At 36.4% G+C, this 19549-nt stretch overlaps 1 protein-coding gene and 1 long non-coding RNA gene across 8 annotated transcripts in view; one reads left to right on the plus strand and one right to left on the minus strand.

Moving 5' to 3' along the window:
- The window catches only part of SLC6A2 (solute carrier family 6 member 2), a 78600-nt gene extending 64977 nt beyond the window's left edge, over positions 1–13623 (plus strand). Inside the window, exons 12-14 of the mRNA XM_037409083.1 lie at positions 1925–2092; positions 4644–4715; positions 6308–13623. Of these exons, the coding sequence (XP_037264980.1) occupies positions 1925–2092; positions 4644–4715; positions 6308–6331 (264 nt within the window). The 3' untranslated portion in view covers positions 6332–13623. The remainder of the gene's footprint in view (positions 1–1924; positions 2093–4643; positions 4716–6307) is intronic.
- The window catches only part of LOC119157794, a 786943-nt gene that overhangs the window by 735297 nt on the left and 32097 nt on the right, over positions 1–19549 (minus strand). The window lies entirely within an intron of this gene.

Genomic DNA, 19549 nt, shown 5'->3' on the forward strand with positions numbered 1-19549 from the left:
TTCAGCAGTAAGCACCTACCAAGCACATATTAATTATGCTTTTAAACACTGTTCTATGAAGATGCTTGAATGGAACTATATCCTGCAGCACTTCAAACAGGCTGACTCAAGTTGAACAGAATAATGCTGCACCAAGCATTCTTAGGTTCTGTACACTAGGAGACTGTTGAAAAATTAAGTTTTAGAAAGAAAGAGATCTAGCAAGCTAGCTAGAGAAAGGGACTGAAGGGACTGTCAGTCTAACCTTCAGGTGGCTTAACATTCCTTGGTGAAACAGCCCCACTACCTTCCTACCAAAGCCTACAAACAAACAAAAGGGTCAGAATGAATCTGTGGGTAACGCATCTTTCAGCCACCACAATGCAAAATATTTTTTTCCAGCTGGAAGTACTAAACTTGGAACATATCAACTTAACTGCTCAGTACGAAGATATTTTAAAACCCATGGGAATGATATACTGGGTAGGGGACATTGGACAGTTTTGTTCTAGCTGTGTATTTTCTCAATTTTTCTAAAAGGCAACATGGACATTACAAGTTTGATTTATATGGGAAAATTTAATATCATTTACCTTCTCACAGCCTTTTAGGTTCATTATTTGATCACTAAGAAAATAAAGCAAGTTACCTTAAATTGACAAAAATGGTTTAACTTACTAATTTATAAGTGAAAACTATAAAGATGGCCACTAGCATGAAAAAAGTAGTTTACCATTAGCCTACATAACTAAAAACTACAAATTCTAGAAATTTGGTCCCTTGATCTAAGAAACAGCATTTTTACCACCACTTACGAACTGCTTCACCAGAAGAGACTAAGACCATAAGCATAGTAAATAAAAATGAAAAAAATCAGATATCAATTCTTTCATATATATATATATATAGTTTAGGATAATTAGGGAAAGGCTATAAAATTGCCAGACTTCAGTGTAATTCTTGCCTTAACAATCCCATGTGTGCTTAGTGCAAGGTGGTCCCTGTTTGGAACTGGTACTGTATTATAGATGTTCCAAACAATAAATAAAATTCTCTGCAAGAAAAAGGTTAGTTGGAGTTGTTCAGGTATCTGATATTAGGAAATAGCTACTTGAAGCTTTTTCTCCATATTGTCTCCAGCTATGTACATCATCCCAAGAAAAATCTCAACATGGAATCAGTATTTCTCTAACCAGATTTCACACTATCAGCTTCCTTTACCCCACACCATTACTCACTCTCCCTGTGTAGCCTTTGAAACCCTAGGCTCAAAATACTCTCATTTCAAATTGCAATATCGAGCAGAATGTAAAGGCCCAGACAAACAAATTGAGGAACTCTGCATATTACACAACCCATATGGATATAAAAGGAGGGAAATAGGGTGGTACCCCACCCCGTCCTTCTTACATCTAGTACTGGACAACATAACACCAGCAGAAAAAAAAAAAAAAAATAATGTAACTTTCTTTTCCAGGCCATAAAGTTGCTTATCCTTTCCTCAGTAAATGTATCATGCTGGAGTTTTTATTATGCCTCTTGTTAAAAAATGGGTACAAAACTTCTAAAGGAAGCCTAATGCCTCTGGAAAACAAAGAAGGGGAAAACAACAGATCTGCAGAGGTTTTCCTTAACTACAGAATCCCTTTTTTGTACCTGTAACGCTAGTTTAAATGAGGCAGTAACAGACAACCACCTGATCTCCCCAACAAAATTTCAAATAATCTGTGTCCAGAGTAGCTAAAATGAACTCTTAACACTAGCAAATGCATCAAGAACTTGAACAGTTTAAGCAGTAAGAGGCACAAAGTAAATAGGATGTAGGTAAATGGTAAAATTGGTTTGAAATATACCTTAGGGTACTGCTTAATAAAAAATATGAAACGGTTTTCCACGAAGTTACTTTATCTCAAAACTGTGGTTTGTTTTATTCTTTTTTCCCTAGTTTGTTGTGATAGTCAGCATAATAAATTTCAAACCTCTGACCTATGATGACTACACCTTCCCTCTCTGGGCAAATCGCATTGGCTGGGGAATAGCATTATCTTCAATGATACTTGTGCCTGCCTATATTATCTATAAATTCATGAATGTGCGTGGGACCTTTAAAGAAGTAAGTAGAACGCTAATAAAATGTCATGAAACGTTGCTATGAAATGAAATGGCTAGATCTAAGTTGGCAGTTTGTTTCTCTTACAAAACCTATTACTTATGAGTTACTTTTTGGATCCAACTGTCAGAGGCAATGGAGTTTTGAGGTAGGATTATTGCATGCTGCTTGAGTTTCTAGGTAGAAATTAGTTTTTCAGACAACACCATAATAATTCTGAAAAAGTATTTTTAATGTATGCAACTAATCTGATTGATGAAATATTTTTTCCTCATTAACCAAAAAATATACAGGTTATGGTATCTTCATATTCAGTTCTGAGGCATGGTAATGGTCTTCACACAGTTCCACCTAATCAGAGTTCAGTACAAGGCATGCTTTATCACTCCAGGCTGAAGCGTTGTAAACTGTTGTATGCACAACATTAATTCAGATCTCTCTTGTCTTAGCGTTAGAAGAGTCTAAACATATATATATATCCATATGCTGAAAGATTGGGATGTGCCACCAAAGTGGCCCTGTGTGGAGGATGACATTTGTTCATTTAACAAACATCCGTCAAGGACAGAACAAATGCCTTACTGGGTCACAGCAATAGATCCATTTAGCCCAGTACTCTGTCTTTAACAGCAACCACTTTGATTTTCTCTGTCAAATGTGTATTCTTTATTTTTTTATGTACGTATTATATTTACCAGAATTATTTCAACATTCTGCAAAGCTAGAATTAATGCAGATCTTTCTGTTGTGTTCATCATTAATATCTGAATGCTTGAAGAAAATTAATATTCAAGATAGACCAAGGTACTGAAATAGATCTAGAAATCAAAAAAAAATCTGATACAGGTATCCCTGATGGTCTCATCTAGCCTGTTGCTTTTTAACAACGTCAGTAAAAGAACCAGGGTACCAGACAGCAGCATCCTGCATAACATAAACTCACTCCATGCATAATATGCCTGGTCTGTGCACTGAATAAAGCAGAAACTGAGGGAGAAACAATTTGAGCCATCTTATTCTAATGATTTGCCTAACAGCAAGAAGTTTAACGTTGCAACCTTAATAGTGTTCTTTTAACTTCATTTATATGTTTATGTGTCATATTAACGTATTTATTCTATTTAAAAGAACCTGTTTCTTTGGGAAAAAACACATCCATATTTCCATACATTTCACCCCCTGTACTTTTGTTTATTGATCAGTTCAAAATGGCACAGGATTAAGGTTCACTGATCATATTAATTTTACCATTGTAAAATTTTACCATCACTATCACAATAAGTTATCTACAGTCTTAAACACATCTAACGGTGCTCAGAAGTAAGACCTCTCACTATTATACAGTATTGAATTTTGTCCCATCATATGCCATAGTTTTATAACCTATCTTTACTGACTTTACCTAGTTCTGCTGCTCTCCCTTCCTACAGCTGGAGTTACACAATGGTGTAGCAAGATACTGACGCTCTTAGGCAAATCACTGAACTACCACCACATAAAGGAATTAAGCAGAAAATAGGATCTCATCCTTCACCCAGATAGGGCACACCCCCCTCCTATAGGCCTGGCAGACCCAAAGGGATAAATGCCTTGTTTCTGAAACATTACAGTCATCTCAGAAAGGCACCCCAAAGTGGGAACTCCTATCCATCCGCCCCGTTTTCATCAGCTACAACATCTCAACATTGTGCATGATTTCTAGTTCTCATTTCCAGCAATTCTATAAACCCTTTGTTTTGTTCCATTCTTGGATGTTTACAAACCCATTTTCTAGTAACATCTGAGTGGCAAGAATAATTCGTACTGGCCCAACAGGCTTTTGCCAGCTTGCACAAGTTTACTGATATACTGGGATGCAGAAGCCTTTGGCCAAAACACATTTTCTCATTCATTTTGTAGTGTTAGCAAGTTCCGGTTTATCTTTTACAGCTCCTGTAGACAGCAACTCACCAGTTTCCCCATGAGAAATATAGCAAAAGGCTAGTATATTACATCCAAATAATTATCATAAGTAGGATGGCCTAAATTGTGGCTGTTAAAAGTGTTGAGAAAGGTGTGCTCTTAGTCTAATGGGAACTCCTGAAGCTGGTTGAAAGTTCACGATAAACCAAAATATACATATGATCCCAAATGGCAAACACAAGGGTAGAGAATGGAGATGAACTGGGAAATAGTCAGTACCTCCCTCCTCTCTCACTGGGACTGGTCAATCCCATTACAGCAGTAACAGAAAAGTGTGAATTTAGGGGATGTAGGGCCTGTGATACCAACTTGTTCCTAATGTTCTTTTCCATATGCACTTGCTAAATATTTGGACTTAGTATTTGCATAAACTTTCTACTGTTGCTTCTTATATTAAAGGCTAACACCAAGGGGCTTATAATAAGCTCATTCTCTCAGTGGCTAAGTTAAAGGCACATGATGCAGTGATATTAAAGATTTAAGTTACCATTTTAAATAAAGTTCATGCTACTTCCGCATTATAGATTGGGGATTACAGACATAATCCCACTTCATATGGCTGACTTTTTCCTCTTCTTCCTATCTGGTTTAGAGACTAGCTTACTGCATCACACCTGAAAATGAGCACCAACTCGTGGCCCAAGGAAATGTCAGGCAGTTTAAGGTTTGTACTCCTTTCACCATGCTTCCTATTGTGGTACCAGCCTTTCCCTGTCTTTAACAACCACAGGTTTGCACCAATCTCCTCATAGTGGATACCTTTGCAGGTCTGTGGTTCTTTATTTCTGCCAGCATGACAAGATGCAGGAGGCTTAGTACCATACACATCAACTCTGTTGGAAAGCTTCTGGCACCTTCCTCCTCCTTTGACTAAGCAGAACCCACAATTTTCAGATTACCTGAATCCTGTATTTTAGGTTGTATCCAAATACAGTGAGATGTCTCACCAAGACACAAAGGTATTTCCAAACTATCACACATATTTGAACAGGTCATAGCCTCTCCCTTGATTATTACGCAGCAATCTGAAGTCATGTTTTCTAAACGCCAATTACGTACCACAACACATGGTAAACAGCAAAACAAATATCCACTGTCAGAGCCTAGACATAATGGCCGTGATGAAATAATGTGCTGGTTACGTGGAATAGGCTTTCCCCATAGGCCTGCAGTTGATTGAAAACACTGCTGGAGACTTCTTAAGCAGCCATGAAAAACAGGGTATAGGTTTCCAAATACTGCCTTCCTTTTAGCAAATAAAATAAGCTTATTGAAATAAAGTCCTTTTTGTAGAAGATAAAAAGGATGCAAATGTGAAGCTTGTTACCCTTATCAGCATTCATGCTGGACCACTTTCTGTCTTCAAAGTTGAAAGCAACTAGAATTATGCACACCACCTCAAAACATGACCCAGATTTTATAGTGGTGGTTTGTATGTTGGTATTGAAAATAAGAAATTTGCCTTTTGCTTGCTCTGAAAAATACTGTTTGAAGCATAATCTTGAATTTTAAAGGAAATAATCCAAGTGTAGATTTATGGGATGCAGAATGGAAGCAGGAAGAAAAGGCTTCCTGTTTCATGACCATAATTTATTTGATGTGGCCAAGAATAAGTAGTAATACAGCACCCCTTCCTGCCTTCTCTTTCCCCCATTCCTGCCCTCAGTTGTCTGAGGATTTTATGTTCCAACTGTAAGTAATAAGTCGATTTTTCAAGAGGCAGATGTTCCTGTGCAAATGGGCTATAAACAGCCATTCCTACACAGTTCTAGTCTTCTGAACCCAAATTTATAATGGCAAAAAGGAAGCAAACTATTTTCATGTAAATTAGAAGAGATTGTACTGAGAAGTAAATTCCTAATGATACATCAAACCATGCCAGACACCAGGGCATACTAATTTGTTGCTGCCTTCAATAACAGCTAGGAATAGCTTTTGTTATCGCTAAAGCATAGTTAGTGCTTTGTTCAGGATGTTTGAGTTTGTAAACAAAACTCACCACTGTAACCAAACAAGTTAGAAACTTTTCTCATACATGTTCAGCAACTTTGAGTTTTAAAACTGAACTGAGAACTGACTGAATAGCTTTTATATTCAGCACATTTCTCACCGCAGACGGGAGTCCTCAGAAATTTAGTTACAATTTGTCTGTTAGTTTGAAACCTCTTTGTAACTCTAGGTTTGTCAATGTATTGAAAACATCTCTCACTATTACCATGCGAATCAATAAAAACAACTACTTCTGTTCCCTTACAGCTTCAACACTGGCTAACAATATGACAACCAACAGATTGAGGAAAAAGCCAATATGTTAAGCTAAACTGAGAATACAGAAAAGTCAAGTTCAAAGCTCCCTCGATTATGCTTGGACCAGGCTGGCTCAGAGCTTATCTACTGACTCTTTGAGGGAAGACATCTGTTCTCTGTTCTCAATGCCTCCCTTCTATTACTTGGCTTCAAATGATCTTTAAAGACTCAGTTTAATTTTTCTTACATCCTTTGGTGCCATGAGATCCCTACATGACCAAAACTTGTGAGTTTTGCTATTGGCAGAAGTGGAGGAGGGGGGAGCAGACAAAAAAGCAATTAACGTAAGTTAAATGCTCTTTTATTGTGAAGAAGTGAATTAAACTTCTCTGACAGTAATAATTACTTCAGATAATCATGTCACGACCTATTTTAAACCAACAACACCTGAACGTTCTTAGATCTAAGGAAAGAATACATCTCAATTATGAGGAAAGAGCAATTTTAACTATGTGCTAAAGTCATTAGCTTTCTTGCCATACTATCCTTTGGGATATGAGTTTGCATCCTTCTGAAGTGAAGACTCTGCTTCATTTTCAGTGGCTTGTTATTAGTTTCTTCTCTTGGTGAAGAAGGTTGTCTTTCCTGTATATGTCCATGCCATTTTTTGTCCAGTTTAATTATACAAGCTGAAGAGCAGCAAGAACAGAATTCCTGTTACAGCTACCACACTGTACTTAATGAAAAATATATTCCCTTATACTAACAATTGAAATGGCTTTATCATATGATCCACACTGCACAGACTTTTTCAGCCAAGTGTGAAAGTGACATGCAAATAGAAAGATTTTAAGCTTTTTTTGTTATATTTTGTTCCAGATAAAGAATTTAAAATACATAAGGAGAGACAATAATTTTTAGAATTAAATAATCTACCCAGAGGCACAAAATACCAAACTTTGGCTTTATTCTCCAGCTGTGAACATGCTATTATTATAATTTAACCTGGATTCATCTACCAAAATATATTAAGATTGTGTTGAGTAATTTAGAAGGATATTTTAGGCATACTCAGCTCTATTCCAGCTCTTCTCTCTGGTAGTATTATGCAAGGTAGAAGATACAGAACAAACTCTGCATTTGGGTGCTGTTCTTATCCTGTGGTCACTTACCGCTGTGTAGTATCTTCCCAGTGATCACCAGATTCAGTAGCTTTAAGTTATTTCTTGTACTTACTTATCACTAGATCTACAGTAATTTTCAGTGGCAGTAGCTACTCAGCTGAACCCAGTCTAGAGTTTACCTCTGGACCTTACCTCTGAATTTTTTTGCCTCTTATACATTCAATTCAGCTTGTCTTTGAAATTTATGTAGTTCTTCCTCTTTTTAAAAACACCATTTAAAAGGATGGGACTTTTTATTTATAAAACAATTTCTGTGGAGTTTTTTTTCCTTTCTTAAAATAGACCAGTTTAAAAGTCCCAAGTGACTTTGGCCTTTCCCATTTTAACACTAATTTTTGTTCAGAATAATGGAAGGGAAGTTTCTCTCCTTATTCATCCTTTTCCTCCAACATAATCAATACTTCAGAATTTTACCAAATATTGTCCTTTTCTTAAAGAGTTCCTGTAATAAACAGTAGTTTTATTTAAACAGGTTTTAAAACCCAAAGGATACTTTCTTCTAATTTTAAAGGAAGTCATATTTTCTGGCCCAGCTGATGGCCGGTAGCTGTTTAAACCATATTATTAAATATATTTTGATAATAAAGGAATTTCAAATGTTGCAGTTCTAGTTCTGTAATTACACAGGAGGCCAAACAGTGAAAATATGTTGAGGGCTTCAAAAAAGCCATCCCACCAACTTCATATCTAATCCCGTTTTTATTGTTTGCTAAACTACATGAGAATCTTTTTGTTCTTATAAAGCTTATTTTTCAATAATACAGCTGTTTCAGTAACTGGCTTAACATGGCTAAAAAGCTTCTTAGCATAGATACGCACCAAGTTTTGAAACTCTTGGGGGCTCTTCAACGTGGAGCTTTAATAGCTTGTCACATTATACACTGTTTGATTTGCTTATGATTGGAAATGCTAACAACCTGCATCAATGTTCACTGGTGACGCACCCCATCGCTACTATCCGTATAGCATAACCCATGCAGGAAAAGTTACGTTTCATCACCACTCTGAAATAGGAGCAATGCTATCTTAACAGGGGAGTGAAATCAACTTTACCTAGCATATTAGGGTTTGATTGTATTTTTAATACCAACTCCCAAGGCAATTACCTACTACATTGTTTTTATTTCTATTACCGTATAACTTCCTAGGTTTAGTGTAGTATTTATAGCTCAGGACACCACTGCACTATTGCCATCTTGTTCTGAGATTTTATAGACAAAGAACTTGCAATCTATAGAGGAGACAACAGGCAAATCAGAGAAAGCAGGAATCTTATTACCAGAAATAGCCTGAAGAAAAAGAAAGATAATACACATTGCATGACCACACATCCAGGCTTTAAGTTCAAGATGTTACCCAAAGGAAGTCTCCCCAAAAATAATACTTGTCCCAGAGATGAAGAACAATGTCTTCAATTCTCCACAGAATAAGATGCTCAACTACCTCATGCCTCTTGGACAATAAACAATGCCATTTGACATCCATTCAAATGACAAATATCTTTGTGAAGACCAGGTTATTATATCCTTTTCCTCCACTCAATGTTATGGTACAGACAGTCCAATAAGAAGCCACAGCTCTGGCACCAAGCTCCTCTTAGGCACCTACTTTGAGCTCCTGAATACATTTTCAGTATGGAAAATGTCAAACGCCACTAAGATACTCATCTCCTTTCAGTCCAACCACTTGTTTTAAAAAAAATGTTCACACAGTCAGGTCCTTGTCACCCATGTAGTTCAACTGCAAGTCTTCCCTCACTCAGTCTTGAATTTTCAGCCAGACAGCTCACACTTTCCCTCAGCTTTACCTACTGTGGGAACAGACCCACTACAGCAAATGGTGCTCTCCCAGCTATCCCCATAGCATGGCAAGGATATGCCAACGGAGTAGGCATCCCACTTCCAAAAGAAGAAAAAAATTTTTTTATACAAACTTATTCAAGATACAGTATCATCTGCTTACTAATTATGTTGGCTGCTTTGGTAGGAAGAATTTAGTGAATCAATTAAGTAGCTCATCTGACAATTCTAGAAAATACTTTCTTGAAAGCCTTTTTTTAATCTGATAAAGGAAGCAGCTGTCATACGTTAGCATCTCTCTTCTGACCTTCCTTTCTGCCAGCGAAAAAGACCTGCCTGTGATCCATATCGTCTCCTGAAGCCACAGAAAGTTAGTTAGCACCAAGGAAAGAGATCAATCGTTTTCTTCGCACCCCTCCTGCTGTCACTCAGCAGGATGATTCTTCATATACTTGGTACTGCTCTAAAGCTACATTACTAAAAATCCAAAGATTTAGATTTGTGTTAGAAACAGTAGGTCTTTCATGGGCAACCGTCCAAAAAGGACTAGTGCTTTAGTGTTCAGCGCCCGTTTGAACCATATCTTTTCTGCCAGTCCTTCTTGTGTTCTGTCATGTTCCGAGGCATACACCCTGGCAACACTTGAAAGACATCTTACCATAGTGAGGGATTTTGCAGGAAATCCAGGATCAAACACGATTATTTTAAATATAGAATGTAGGAGAAATACTTGGCTGTTAGTATTGTACATTCCCTAACTGCACGTGCAATGTATGTTGTATGTAATTTTCCCAGAGGAAATTTCCTATAATTGGTCATTTCTTCTCAGCAAAATACCATTTAAATGTTATTATTTAAAAAGGTCAAGACCAAACATTTTGTATATACATCCACTTCTTATGCTATTGTTTTGACATGAATTAAGTTTATTTTGTACTGTTAGGTTGTAGGAGGCCACAAAGAATTCTTTTGCTTTTATTGTCTCTTTTGCAGTTCTTCCGATTCATACAGCATTAATTAGCAGATACTTGCTTTTACGGGAGTAGATAATTTTCATTCATATCCTGGACTGATTCATTAAGCTTCACAAGACATTGGCAAACATTTAAGAATTTCTTTCCTAAGAACCATATTTAACTATATTTAAACTATAGATGAGCAATTTCAAAACAGATGAGGCTTACAAATACCGTATTTTCAGTGCCCTGTTAAAAAATTTTAAAATGGGCCTGAAGGACTTGGACCTAGGACAATTATCACAGATCAAACAAACAACAGTATATGATCTACCTGCAGAAACGATATGTGTACTCTGAGCCTCTCAGAACAGTAAAATAGGGTATGTTTGTTCTAATACACTTTATTTTCTCAGGGCTCAGAATATTTATGGTCCACAGATCAGCACACATGCAAGAACACAATCTCCTTAAGTTAAAGGCCAGTATGTTTCAAATTAGACCCTTGAACAAATCGGAGTCTTTTGGCTATAGCACAGGGAGACAGATCTTCTGGAAGCACCTCCAGAAAGGCTCCTCCGAAGGAAAACACTTTTTCAGTCTGCTTCCTCTGACTCACACCCACATTCCTGTTAGTGACTTTCAGCTAGTGGAAAGTTAAGCTGTTAGAATGTGAAGCTAAATGGTTTATAATACATCACAGAAGTCAAAAACAAGACCTTGAAGAGCCCTTACTAGATTCGTATCTACATACAAGCTGAAAATAGCATATGGACTATTTTAAGCAAAGCAGGCCAGAAATCACCGTACAGGACTGAATCTGTGAGCTGCTTGGACATTTGAATTTTTACAGATCTTCATTTACTAAACTAATATTAGCTGGTACATGAGAAAGCCAGCCACATTCTGGCTTTCTTTAGGAAAAAGGTACACTAGTACAGGATACTGCAAAACAATCTGAAAAAGTTTTCAGAACATAATTTACAGAAGCCTTCAGTTAACCCTGTTACATCTGTGACCTTGCATCACTGAGTTTCAGAGAGGATCATATACAGGGAATAGCTGTATCTCAGACATCCATGTTTGAGTGTTTCTGCGCTGTGGAAAGCAGGTTTTTGTTCTACCATTTCAGTCTGTTGTAACTCAGACTTTAATGGGAACATTTCACCAAGCACTCGCCCCCCCCTCTTATCCATATTCTCAAAGGGCAGTTTTTGCTGACAGACAGCCAAGACCACTCAGACTGACCAAGCAGACATGCATGTGTTCCTTAGCTGTGACTAGATGGAAAATTACACAGTTTTGCCTGCTTAAGCTTAGCTGGCTTAGCAAGACTTGTAAGCCATGCCATGCACAGGGAAACTTTTCCTAGGCCAAAAAATTTCAGATTGTTCCAAATAAAAATTAAATCAACATAGGACCAAGATCCTCAGCTGGTGATTAATTTGTACAGTGGTACTGTTCACTGCCTGAGACTGAATTATAGATGCATCTACGTGCATCAGAGATTGCTACAGAGAACTGGATGGCCGATAAAGACATTTCAACCAGGAGAAAAACGTAACAGTGTAATATAGCTGGTTTAAGTACTGAATTTAATCCATTTTTCTTCACCATTTAAAAACAGAGTATGGTTAGACAAACTGCAATCACTGTATGACTGACCAAGCAAAAGCATGCAAACACAAGACAGCCAGAACACTAAGCAACACAGATATCATGACTGTATTCAGTGAAACTGTCCTACCTAGAACATCATGTAGGTGTCAATGCAAGTGGCTGAGGGGGCAGGATCGAGGAGGGGAGAAAGCTGACAGGCTTAAGTCTCAGTCCCACAGTGCAATGTGTAACTTAACCATTACTGCCTTTAGTTTTCATGTTGAGAACGTTGCTTGCGCCTTTTTTGCCTAAGCACTGACAGCAAGACTGGGCCACCTGTGTGCTTTGCTTTCCTCCTTTCTAAAGGTGTTTCTTTAGCTGCCATACTAAACTAATCTTGCTTAATTTCTTTAATAAGGGAACAGAATAAATTCAGTGAATTAAGAAAATTACTAAGCCTTAAGCTGGCTCTCTTTTGAAGGTGTCATGTTGTTTCTTGGTCACTGCCAAGAGGCCTCAAACTTGCAGGTGACCTGCATTTGTAATTTATGTTGCACTCTCTCCGTGAACCTGTCTGCAAGACTCAGCTTTTGTTTGCTGTGGGTAGTATCAGTTACAAAGGGAGAACCTCCAAGTAGTACATTTTGAAAATAACTTCTAATAGGTCTGATGAAGAATTGCCTTACAACTAAAAACTTTATAGCGAGCATTTACTTGGTTTACACCAGTGTTTTACTTAATTTTTAATGCCTTTTTATAGCAGTGACTAGACCTTACCTTACATAAGGGTACCTCTGTATAGGAAATATTTTAATATTTTTACCAGTTTTTTTAATTTTCATAGAATATAAGTGTATATTGTAAGGCGAGAAATTCAACTTTGATGTAACAAGGTTATCACAAGACCTATTTCTCCATTATAAGATTTTGTAGTCAGCCAGTCTAGTTCAATAATTTGTTGGCCTTTGATTATAAATGTAAAAATGTGATAAAGGAGAATAGAACATTATCTACAGCTAATGCACATTGTAGCACAATATTCTCCATTGCTGCCTTAATCTCATAAAAGGAAGTCATGCGTTTTTAATTTATATTCTTAAAAAAAAAGCAAAAAAATCCAAAGCATCTTTTGGCTGCAATTTTGTGTTAGACAACTTCACATGAAACCAAATGTGTTAGTGTCCAGTAGGTCTACTTCCAAAGCAAGAGATCATATTGCAGTTTTCAGGAAAAAGTTTTCATGGAGTTAAAAACTTGCCACTAGTAAAAATACTCTCCAAAGTGCCCCAGTGACCAAAAGTGTCCAAACACAGCCACCACACTTCCATGCCCGATTTCATTAATTGTGCAACCTGCAGGTCCATTTGCCTTTTTTTTTTTTTTTTTTGTTAAGTCTTTGGTTATCTGGGGGAAATGGCATTTCATTTTTTTTTTAAAAGGTTGGTTGTTTTTTGGTTTTGGTTTGTTTTTTTTTTTTTTGAAAGGGAGACACCTACATGCCCATGTGTGTAATTAGAAACTACATTTCTTATAAATATGGATGTGTGTGATGTGTGCTGGTTAACTATACTTAAAATGCTGATAAAGGTGGTGAATGTAAAGTATTTGTCCTCATTCCTCTGTCTTTCTGTGCTCAGTGTAAATAAGAACTGTTTTAAGCTGTGCATTAATGTAACAGATTATTCCAATATTGTGTATAAAATTATTTAAATAAAATCTGACAAATATGCACATAAAAAGAGTATAAAGAAAGATCTTATGTACCAAGAATTTACTTATGACAGTGAATTAAAAGCTGAAATGAAAGTTTTGCCTCTCGTCCATACTATTCTCAGCTAAAACTTCATGGTGACAGCTGGTCCTTGGTTCTGCAGCGATGTCCCCAGCAGTGGCATACTTGCCCCCCAGGGACAGGCATTTCTGGAGCAGGAGTGCTTGACAGCAGTGTGGAAAGGGCCTCTAGAAACCAGTCTTGAACTGACTCTAAAAGACTAGCAGACAACTAAAACCAAAAGCCCAAAAGCAGTACCCCTATATAGCTCTCAACCTTCACAAAACAGTTCACATCCTTTCACTGTCCAGTGGATTAATTCCTACATTTGAACTCCTTTCAGGAATGCAATTACAGTGATGCAATGAAGCTTTCACAACCACACATTGAAAGGAAATTATCAAGACCTTTCAGGAACATGAACCAAAATGCATAGTACAAAAGTTGTAATTCCCCAAGGCTACATTGTTTTCCTTTTTACAAGCAATTCCCTTTGCCTCATTAACTTTGCCATATGTAGTAACAGCTATAATAGATTATTCTTAATTTATGGGTCAGCCAGGAAAAGGCTACTCTTATCTGACATGAAAGAAGACTAGATAACAATGACAAACCATTTTCTTATATTTCCACATGGGACATAAGAAAATGATGAGAGGCACTATTTCCAAAGGTATATTTTGTTAGGCAATCTCAATTATCTACATACAAATTTCATACTTGGCACATACCGAGAATAATCTACTTCCCTCAGCACTTTTTTTTTTTTAAACAGATCTCAGTATTATTAAGGTACATCCTTCAATTTTTTATATACCTCTACTACCTTCAAGCAAGTAAGAAAAATATGGTTTAAATTATTTTTTAAAACATCTGAAAAACTGAATAATGAATTTCTGTATGTCAGTTCTTAATAATGTAAAACACTTTAAACCACGAATTAGTATTAAAATAATCCAAAGGTAATTAATTTCAAAAAGTTTCAAGTGTTTCACAGATGTTTCTTTATACTGTTTTGCTGTTCACCCCAAGCCTGTTCACAAAATTTTCATTTTTCACTACTCTTCAATCTCCTATTTACTATTTTCACCAAGCTTCAGCTAATTGGTAAGTCTTTTAGACTCAGCATTAGCATGCTATTATGAAAGTAAAACAACGCAGGACTTACTTAAAATAATAAAGCAATTTTGTCCTCAAGCCAAGTTTCCTATTTGCTTTTGAATAACTATATCATCTCTTCTGATATTCCCCTGATTTACTGGAAAAGCAGGAACTTCAGTTACATCCTTTGTCAACAACCAAAACAGAAGAGGCAAATCAGGTACCAGTGCTGCTAGTAGTAAAAACAGTTGCTTCAGCATCTCTGATTCTTCAGCATTTCAGATTCATACAAGTACACATGAAATTCCAATTTCCCCTCTTACCTAAGCTAATATTTATAACTTACATTAATTTAAAATGCAGAAGCACAACAAAAAATTTATCTTTTAAAGGAAAATTGAAGGTTGGGGAAGTCAGAATACATCTGATTTTTTTTTATTGTGACACAAATCAACAATGCTGCCAAAAAGTTAAAATACTACACTCATAAATGCAGAAATAATGAAGAGAGAAAAAATGATGTGATGTGTAAATACAAGTAACTTTTTTAAAAAAAGTTCAAAGACAACCAGTTTAGCCTTTTTTTTTAAACTAAAAATATAATGCTATAATTGAGACACAGCCAGAAATGTTCACTTGCATAATCCATCAATGTGGAATTCCAGTAATAAATCAAAAGTAATTCAGGAACAGTAGAAAACAGAAAGGCACTCTGCTTCCTCAACTGTAAAAACAGCAATAATACTGCATCTCTCCATAAATTTTGCAAGGTCTTGGACAGACCTGAGCAATGGTATACACAAGCCAAATATTTACTCTTCACTCTTACAGATACTAAGAAGTTACTAAAGCACAAATAAACCCCAGAATTTTTTACCCTCCTATAAACTCTCCTACATTTTGAAAATAAATTTGTCTTAGCTTTCATTCACTTCTGTATTGAAGAGTATTCTTTTAAACTCACGACTTTATATCATTCAAGTGCAAAAGCACTTTGCTTTTGTAAGTGTCTGCATTTTACATGGTTCTGAAAGTTACCTCAACAATCTTTTCTGACAAAACTATCTGCTGCTGCCTGCTTCCGATTCTCCCAATCCAGTCCTACACCTGCTCCTCTTCCTCCTAGTTTCTTCAGCACTATTTTCAGCGTCACCTATGAATTTTGTGGGGATTTTAGTACCCTCCTGAAAGCAACCAAGTAGCCTCTTCATGCCTTTATCTTCCTAACACCCTCATAAGAGCATGTTATTAGCACCACTTACAGAAGCCCAAGGCAGAAAAAGGTCCAGATCCACAAGATACACCTTGGAGATGCCTTGGCTCACAATCTCAGAAGTCCATCACCTCTTCTCAGAGACCTTCCTCTCCAAGAATGTTCTCCCCACCCACATATACAGGAAGCTTACTGCTTAACTCCGTACTGCAGATTCCAGTCTAAGAGTCAAGAACTGAAGAACTATGCCTTGGGGATGCTAAGCCCCTTCATGGGTCCTGCCCTCAAACTTGGCCAAAGTTGCAAAACAGATAACCTCTCACAAGGCCAGTGACACACTTGCAAAATCACTGTGTAATACAGACTAGAAAAAGAATGGCCAGCCACAACCCTTCAGCTGATCTATCAACCACTGCAGCTATCAAGTTATATGCCGCTGTTGCTCTATCATGCAACATATCTATCTATCATGCTTCTAGATGAAAGTTAAGAAACATGCAAGATTGGATCAGGTATCCACCTATGTATTTAAAGTGCTGTGAATATAAAAGATTAAACTGAACTTAGAGAAGGAGTCACATACAGAGTGACTACTACAGTTTTCTTCTTACATCAATATAATCTTTCCCTATGTGATCACAATTTATCATCGAACCATTTCCCAGAAAATCATCTTTATACTCTTGCTAACAGGTTAATAATTCTTTTATTAATAGGTCAGAATAGGTCAGTGTCCACTGTGTTCCTTCAGAATACAGGAATAACAGCACACCATAAGTTTATAGGCCCAGGCAGCAGGTACATCCAAATAGTTAGTATTTTCCACCGAATTATTCTGGATATCAGATTATGTTTAACATTAGCATTCTGAAGCACAGTTCTCTCAGATTTCATAGTAACAGGACAAGGAACCAATCTTCTGGTCTTATAAGAAGCTCATTAAATTTAGCTATCCACTTCAGCCAACAATGGAAATCTGAAACTAGCATGGACCCAATTAAAGGAGCAATATCATTTACATAAGCATACACAAATAAGCCTCTGAAGGGAACAGCCATCATATCTTCCACTTGCACATTCAAAATAAACTGACACATTCTAGGGCCGCATAAGTTTATATCCACCCCAAAAAAATGTTATGCCAAATGCAACCATAATCTGCATGGCTGCTTTTACTACAGACTGGAAAACATCAGTTGTGGGCAGATGTACAAACAGAATGTGATGAGATGTGACAGAAATATACACAGCTCATGCCATGACTGAATAAATTATTATGCTAGATTATTTTCAGAATTACTTTTGCAGGATAATTTTGTTAGACAATTCATTTTCTTCTGACTTAAACACTAAGTTTTAAATGTCTTAAAAATTCACAGAAAGTCTCATATCCAGACATTACCATTCTAAAGTCTTGAAGTACATAAGAAAAGAAAAGCTGAGGGTTAAAAATACAGAAATGTTCCATCCTGGTGGAACAGAATTGTGTATTCATACCACCTAAGACAAGGCAGAAAATATACAAAATGAAAGTTAAACCCAAACATTTCTATAGGAGAATATTTTTCAAACCCAAGAAATAAATACACATTAAAATAAACAGAATTTCCAGCTTGATTGCCTTATATCCCAAGGAGGGGTGAAAGAACAAGACAGAAAAGAATGAAAATATTCAGCAAGACAGAAAAGAATGAAAATATTCAGCATTTACAACTAAAAGGCTTTTCTTTTTATTTAGTCAGATTCAAAATAGATGAAAACCAAAATTAAACCAGGTTTGAAATCTACCCATCAAACAAATTTAGATCAGTCTGTGGGTACTAGCCACTTTGAAAACCACTGTTCCAGCTTTTACAAAGTTGAAGACATATGCTGCTCTGTCTTCTCATTTATGGAAGTGAAATACGTGAGAAGTACAGCTTCGTACAAAATCAACAACAGGTAAAAACTGAGATATTCTAGAAAATATAGAGAACATTCTAGAGAAGTTCTTGCAGAACTGAAATAACTACAAATAGCTTCAATTTTCAAACACCAGGAGTGATTCTTCAGCTAACAGCTCCTAATCTATCCTGAAATTCTGAAGAATTTGTGAAAGTGAAAACATGAATGGTTAAGCTAGGATGGCTCATCAAATATTTCAGAAATTCAGAAGCTTGATACATCTTGCAAATTAAACAAACATGAATAGCAAGTGTGTTTTCAAACATCAAAATAATTATATTTTTTTTATTTATTATTCTATATGGTGTCTGTAAGACGCCAGAATAACACAAGGATTCATAAGTAACAAAATAATTCTTTACAGGCATACACTCTACCAATCAATGTTTCAACAGAATGGCTCATCAGGGTAAGGGAGATGATCTTTTCTGAAGTACTTTAAAATCAGTGGATGAAAAGTGCTCTGTAAAGCTAAGCATTATCCTTACTGTATGTGTTTAGATTTTCATAATACTGGCTGATCTTTTTCAGATCATTACATCTTACACAATGCCGATTCACATTGGCTTGGGCAGAAATTCAGCCAAATAGATCCAAAGCCTACTTGACATTCAAAACTCAGCAAGCTAGTAACAGGAAACAATTTTTGGCCAGAAGAAGACAAGTAAATTATATAAACCTTTAGTCTTCAAGAATTCCTGCATTTTTTTTCTTAATTTAAAAAAAATATAATAAATATGTTTGAAATTCTTTGCAAACAAACTGTTCTTTTTATTTGAGGTTTTTATTGTTACGGAAGAAAAATATTCAAATAGTTATAGTTGGAACATGCAATAAGAAAGCAATTTTTTCAATGTATTGAAGTTAGATGATCTTTACAGATACACAAGTGCACTTCCCATAAGAGTACAGAAAAGCTCGGTGCTTCAAATTTCAATCATCTAACTGCCAGATTTTCTAGAGGAACAAGTGGAATCTATTGTTCGTGACTTTTTTCCTAGTACAAAAATATAGTTAAATTCTAACCACACATACTAAAACAGCTAATAAACTTTTTATATAAACTGACTTCTGTATGAACTTAATTTCCTACCTGTTCCAACTACAGCACAGTAGAATTTTAATTGACATATGCATCACTACCTTGCTTTGAGTCCATTCTAGAAAAACAAAACCCCAGGGCACCAAACGAGCATACCATGCTGCAGAAACATGGGCTATTGTGTTTATATCTGTTGATGTTGTCAGCTCCAAGTGTTTGCCTGCTTCATTCTAAAATGTTTTTCTGTCTCCCGAGCCCATTTCCTGTTCTGATACAATAATTGTAAAACCAAACTACCCTAAAGAAAAGTAACCTGTTCCTCTGATGCTCAGATCACAGTCAGATGAACTTTGTGACTTCTTGTGATGACCCTGCTTATCACACACGCAAGCACTGCAGTTTGATGCTCATTACACTTCTGCTGTCTCCACTATAAAACATGAAAGGAAATTCTCTGAAAAATGTTTGCTGAATAGTTTACTCCTCTAACTCCCACATACCACTTGTCATATTTTCCTTCAAGCTTTCACAGTAACATCACTTCCAAAGGACAATTAGAGCAACTTCCTCCAAAATCAAATCTGTATCTACTCCCCAGAAAAGCATGAAATGTTTAAATAAGCAAGTATTTCCTCAAAACTA

Source organism: Falco rusticolus, chromosome 15 (genome assembly GCF_015220075.1).
Source record: "Falco rusticolus isolate bFalRus1 chromosome 15, bFalRus1.pri, whole genome shotgun sequence".
NCBI lineage: Eukaryota > Metazoa > Chordata > Aves > Falconiformes > Falconidae > Falco > Falco rusticolus.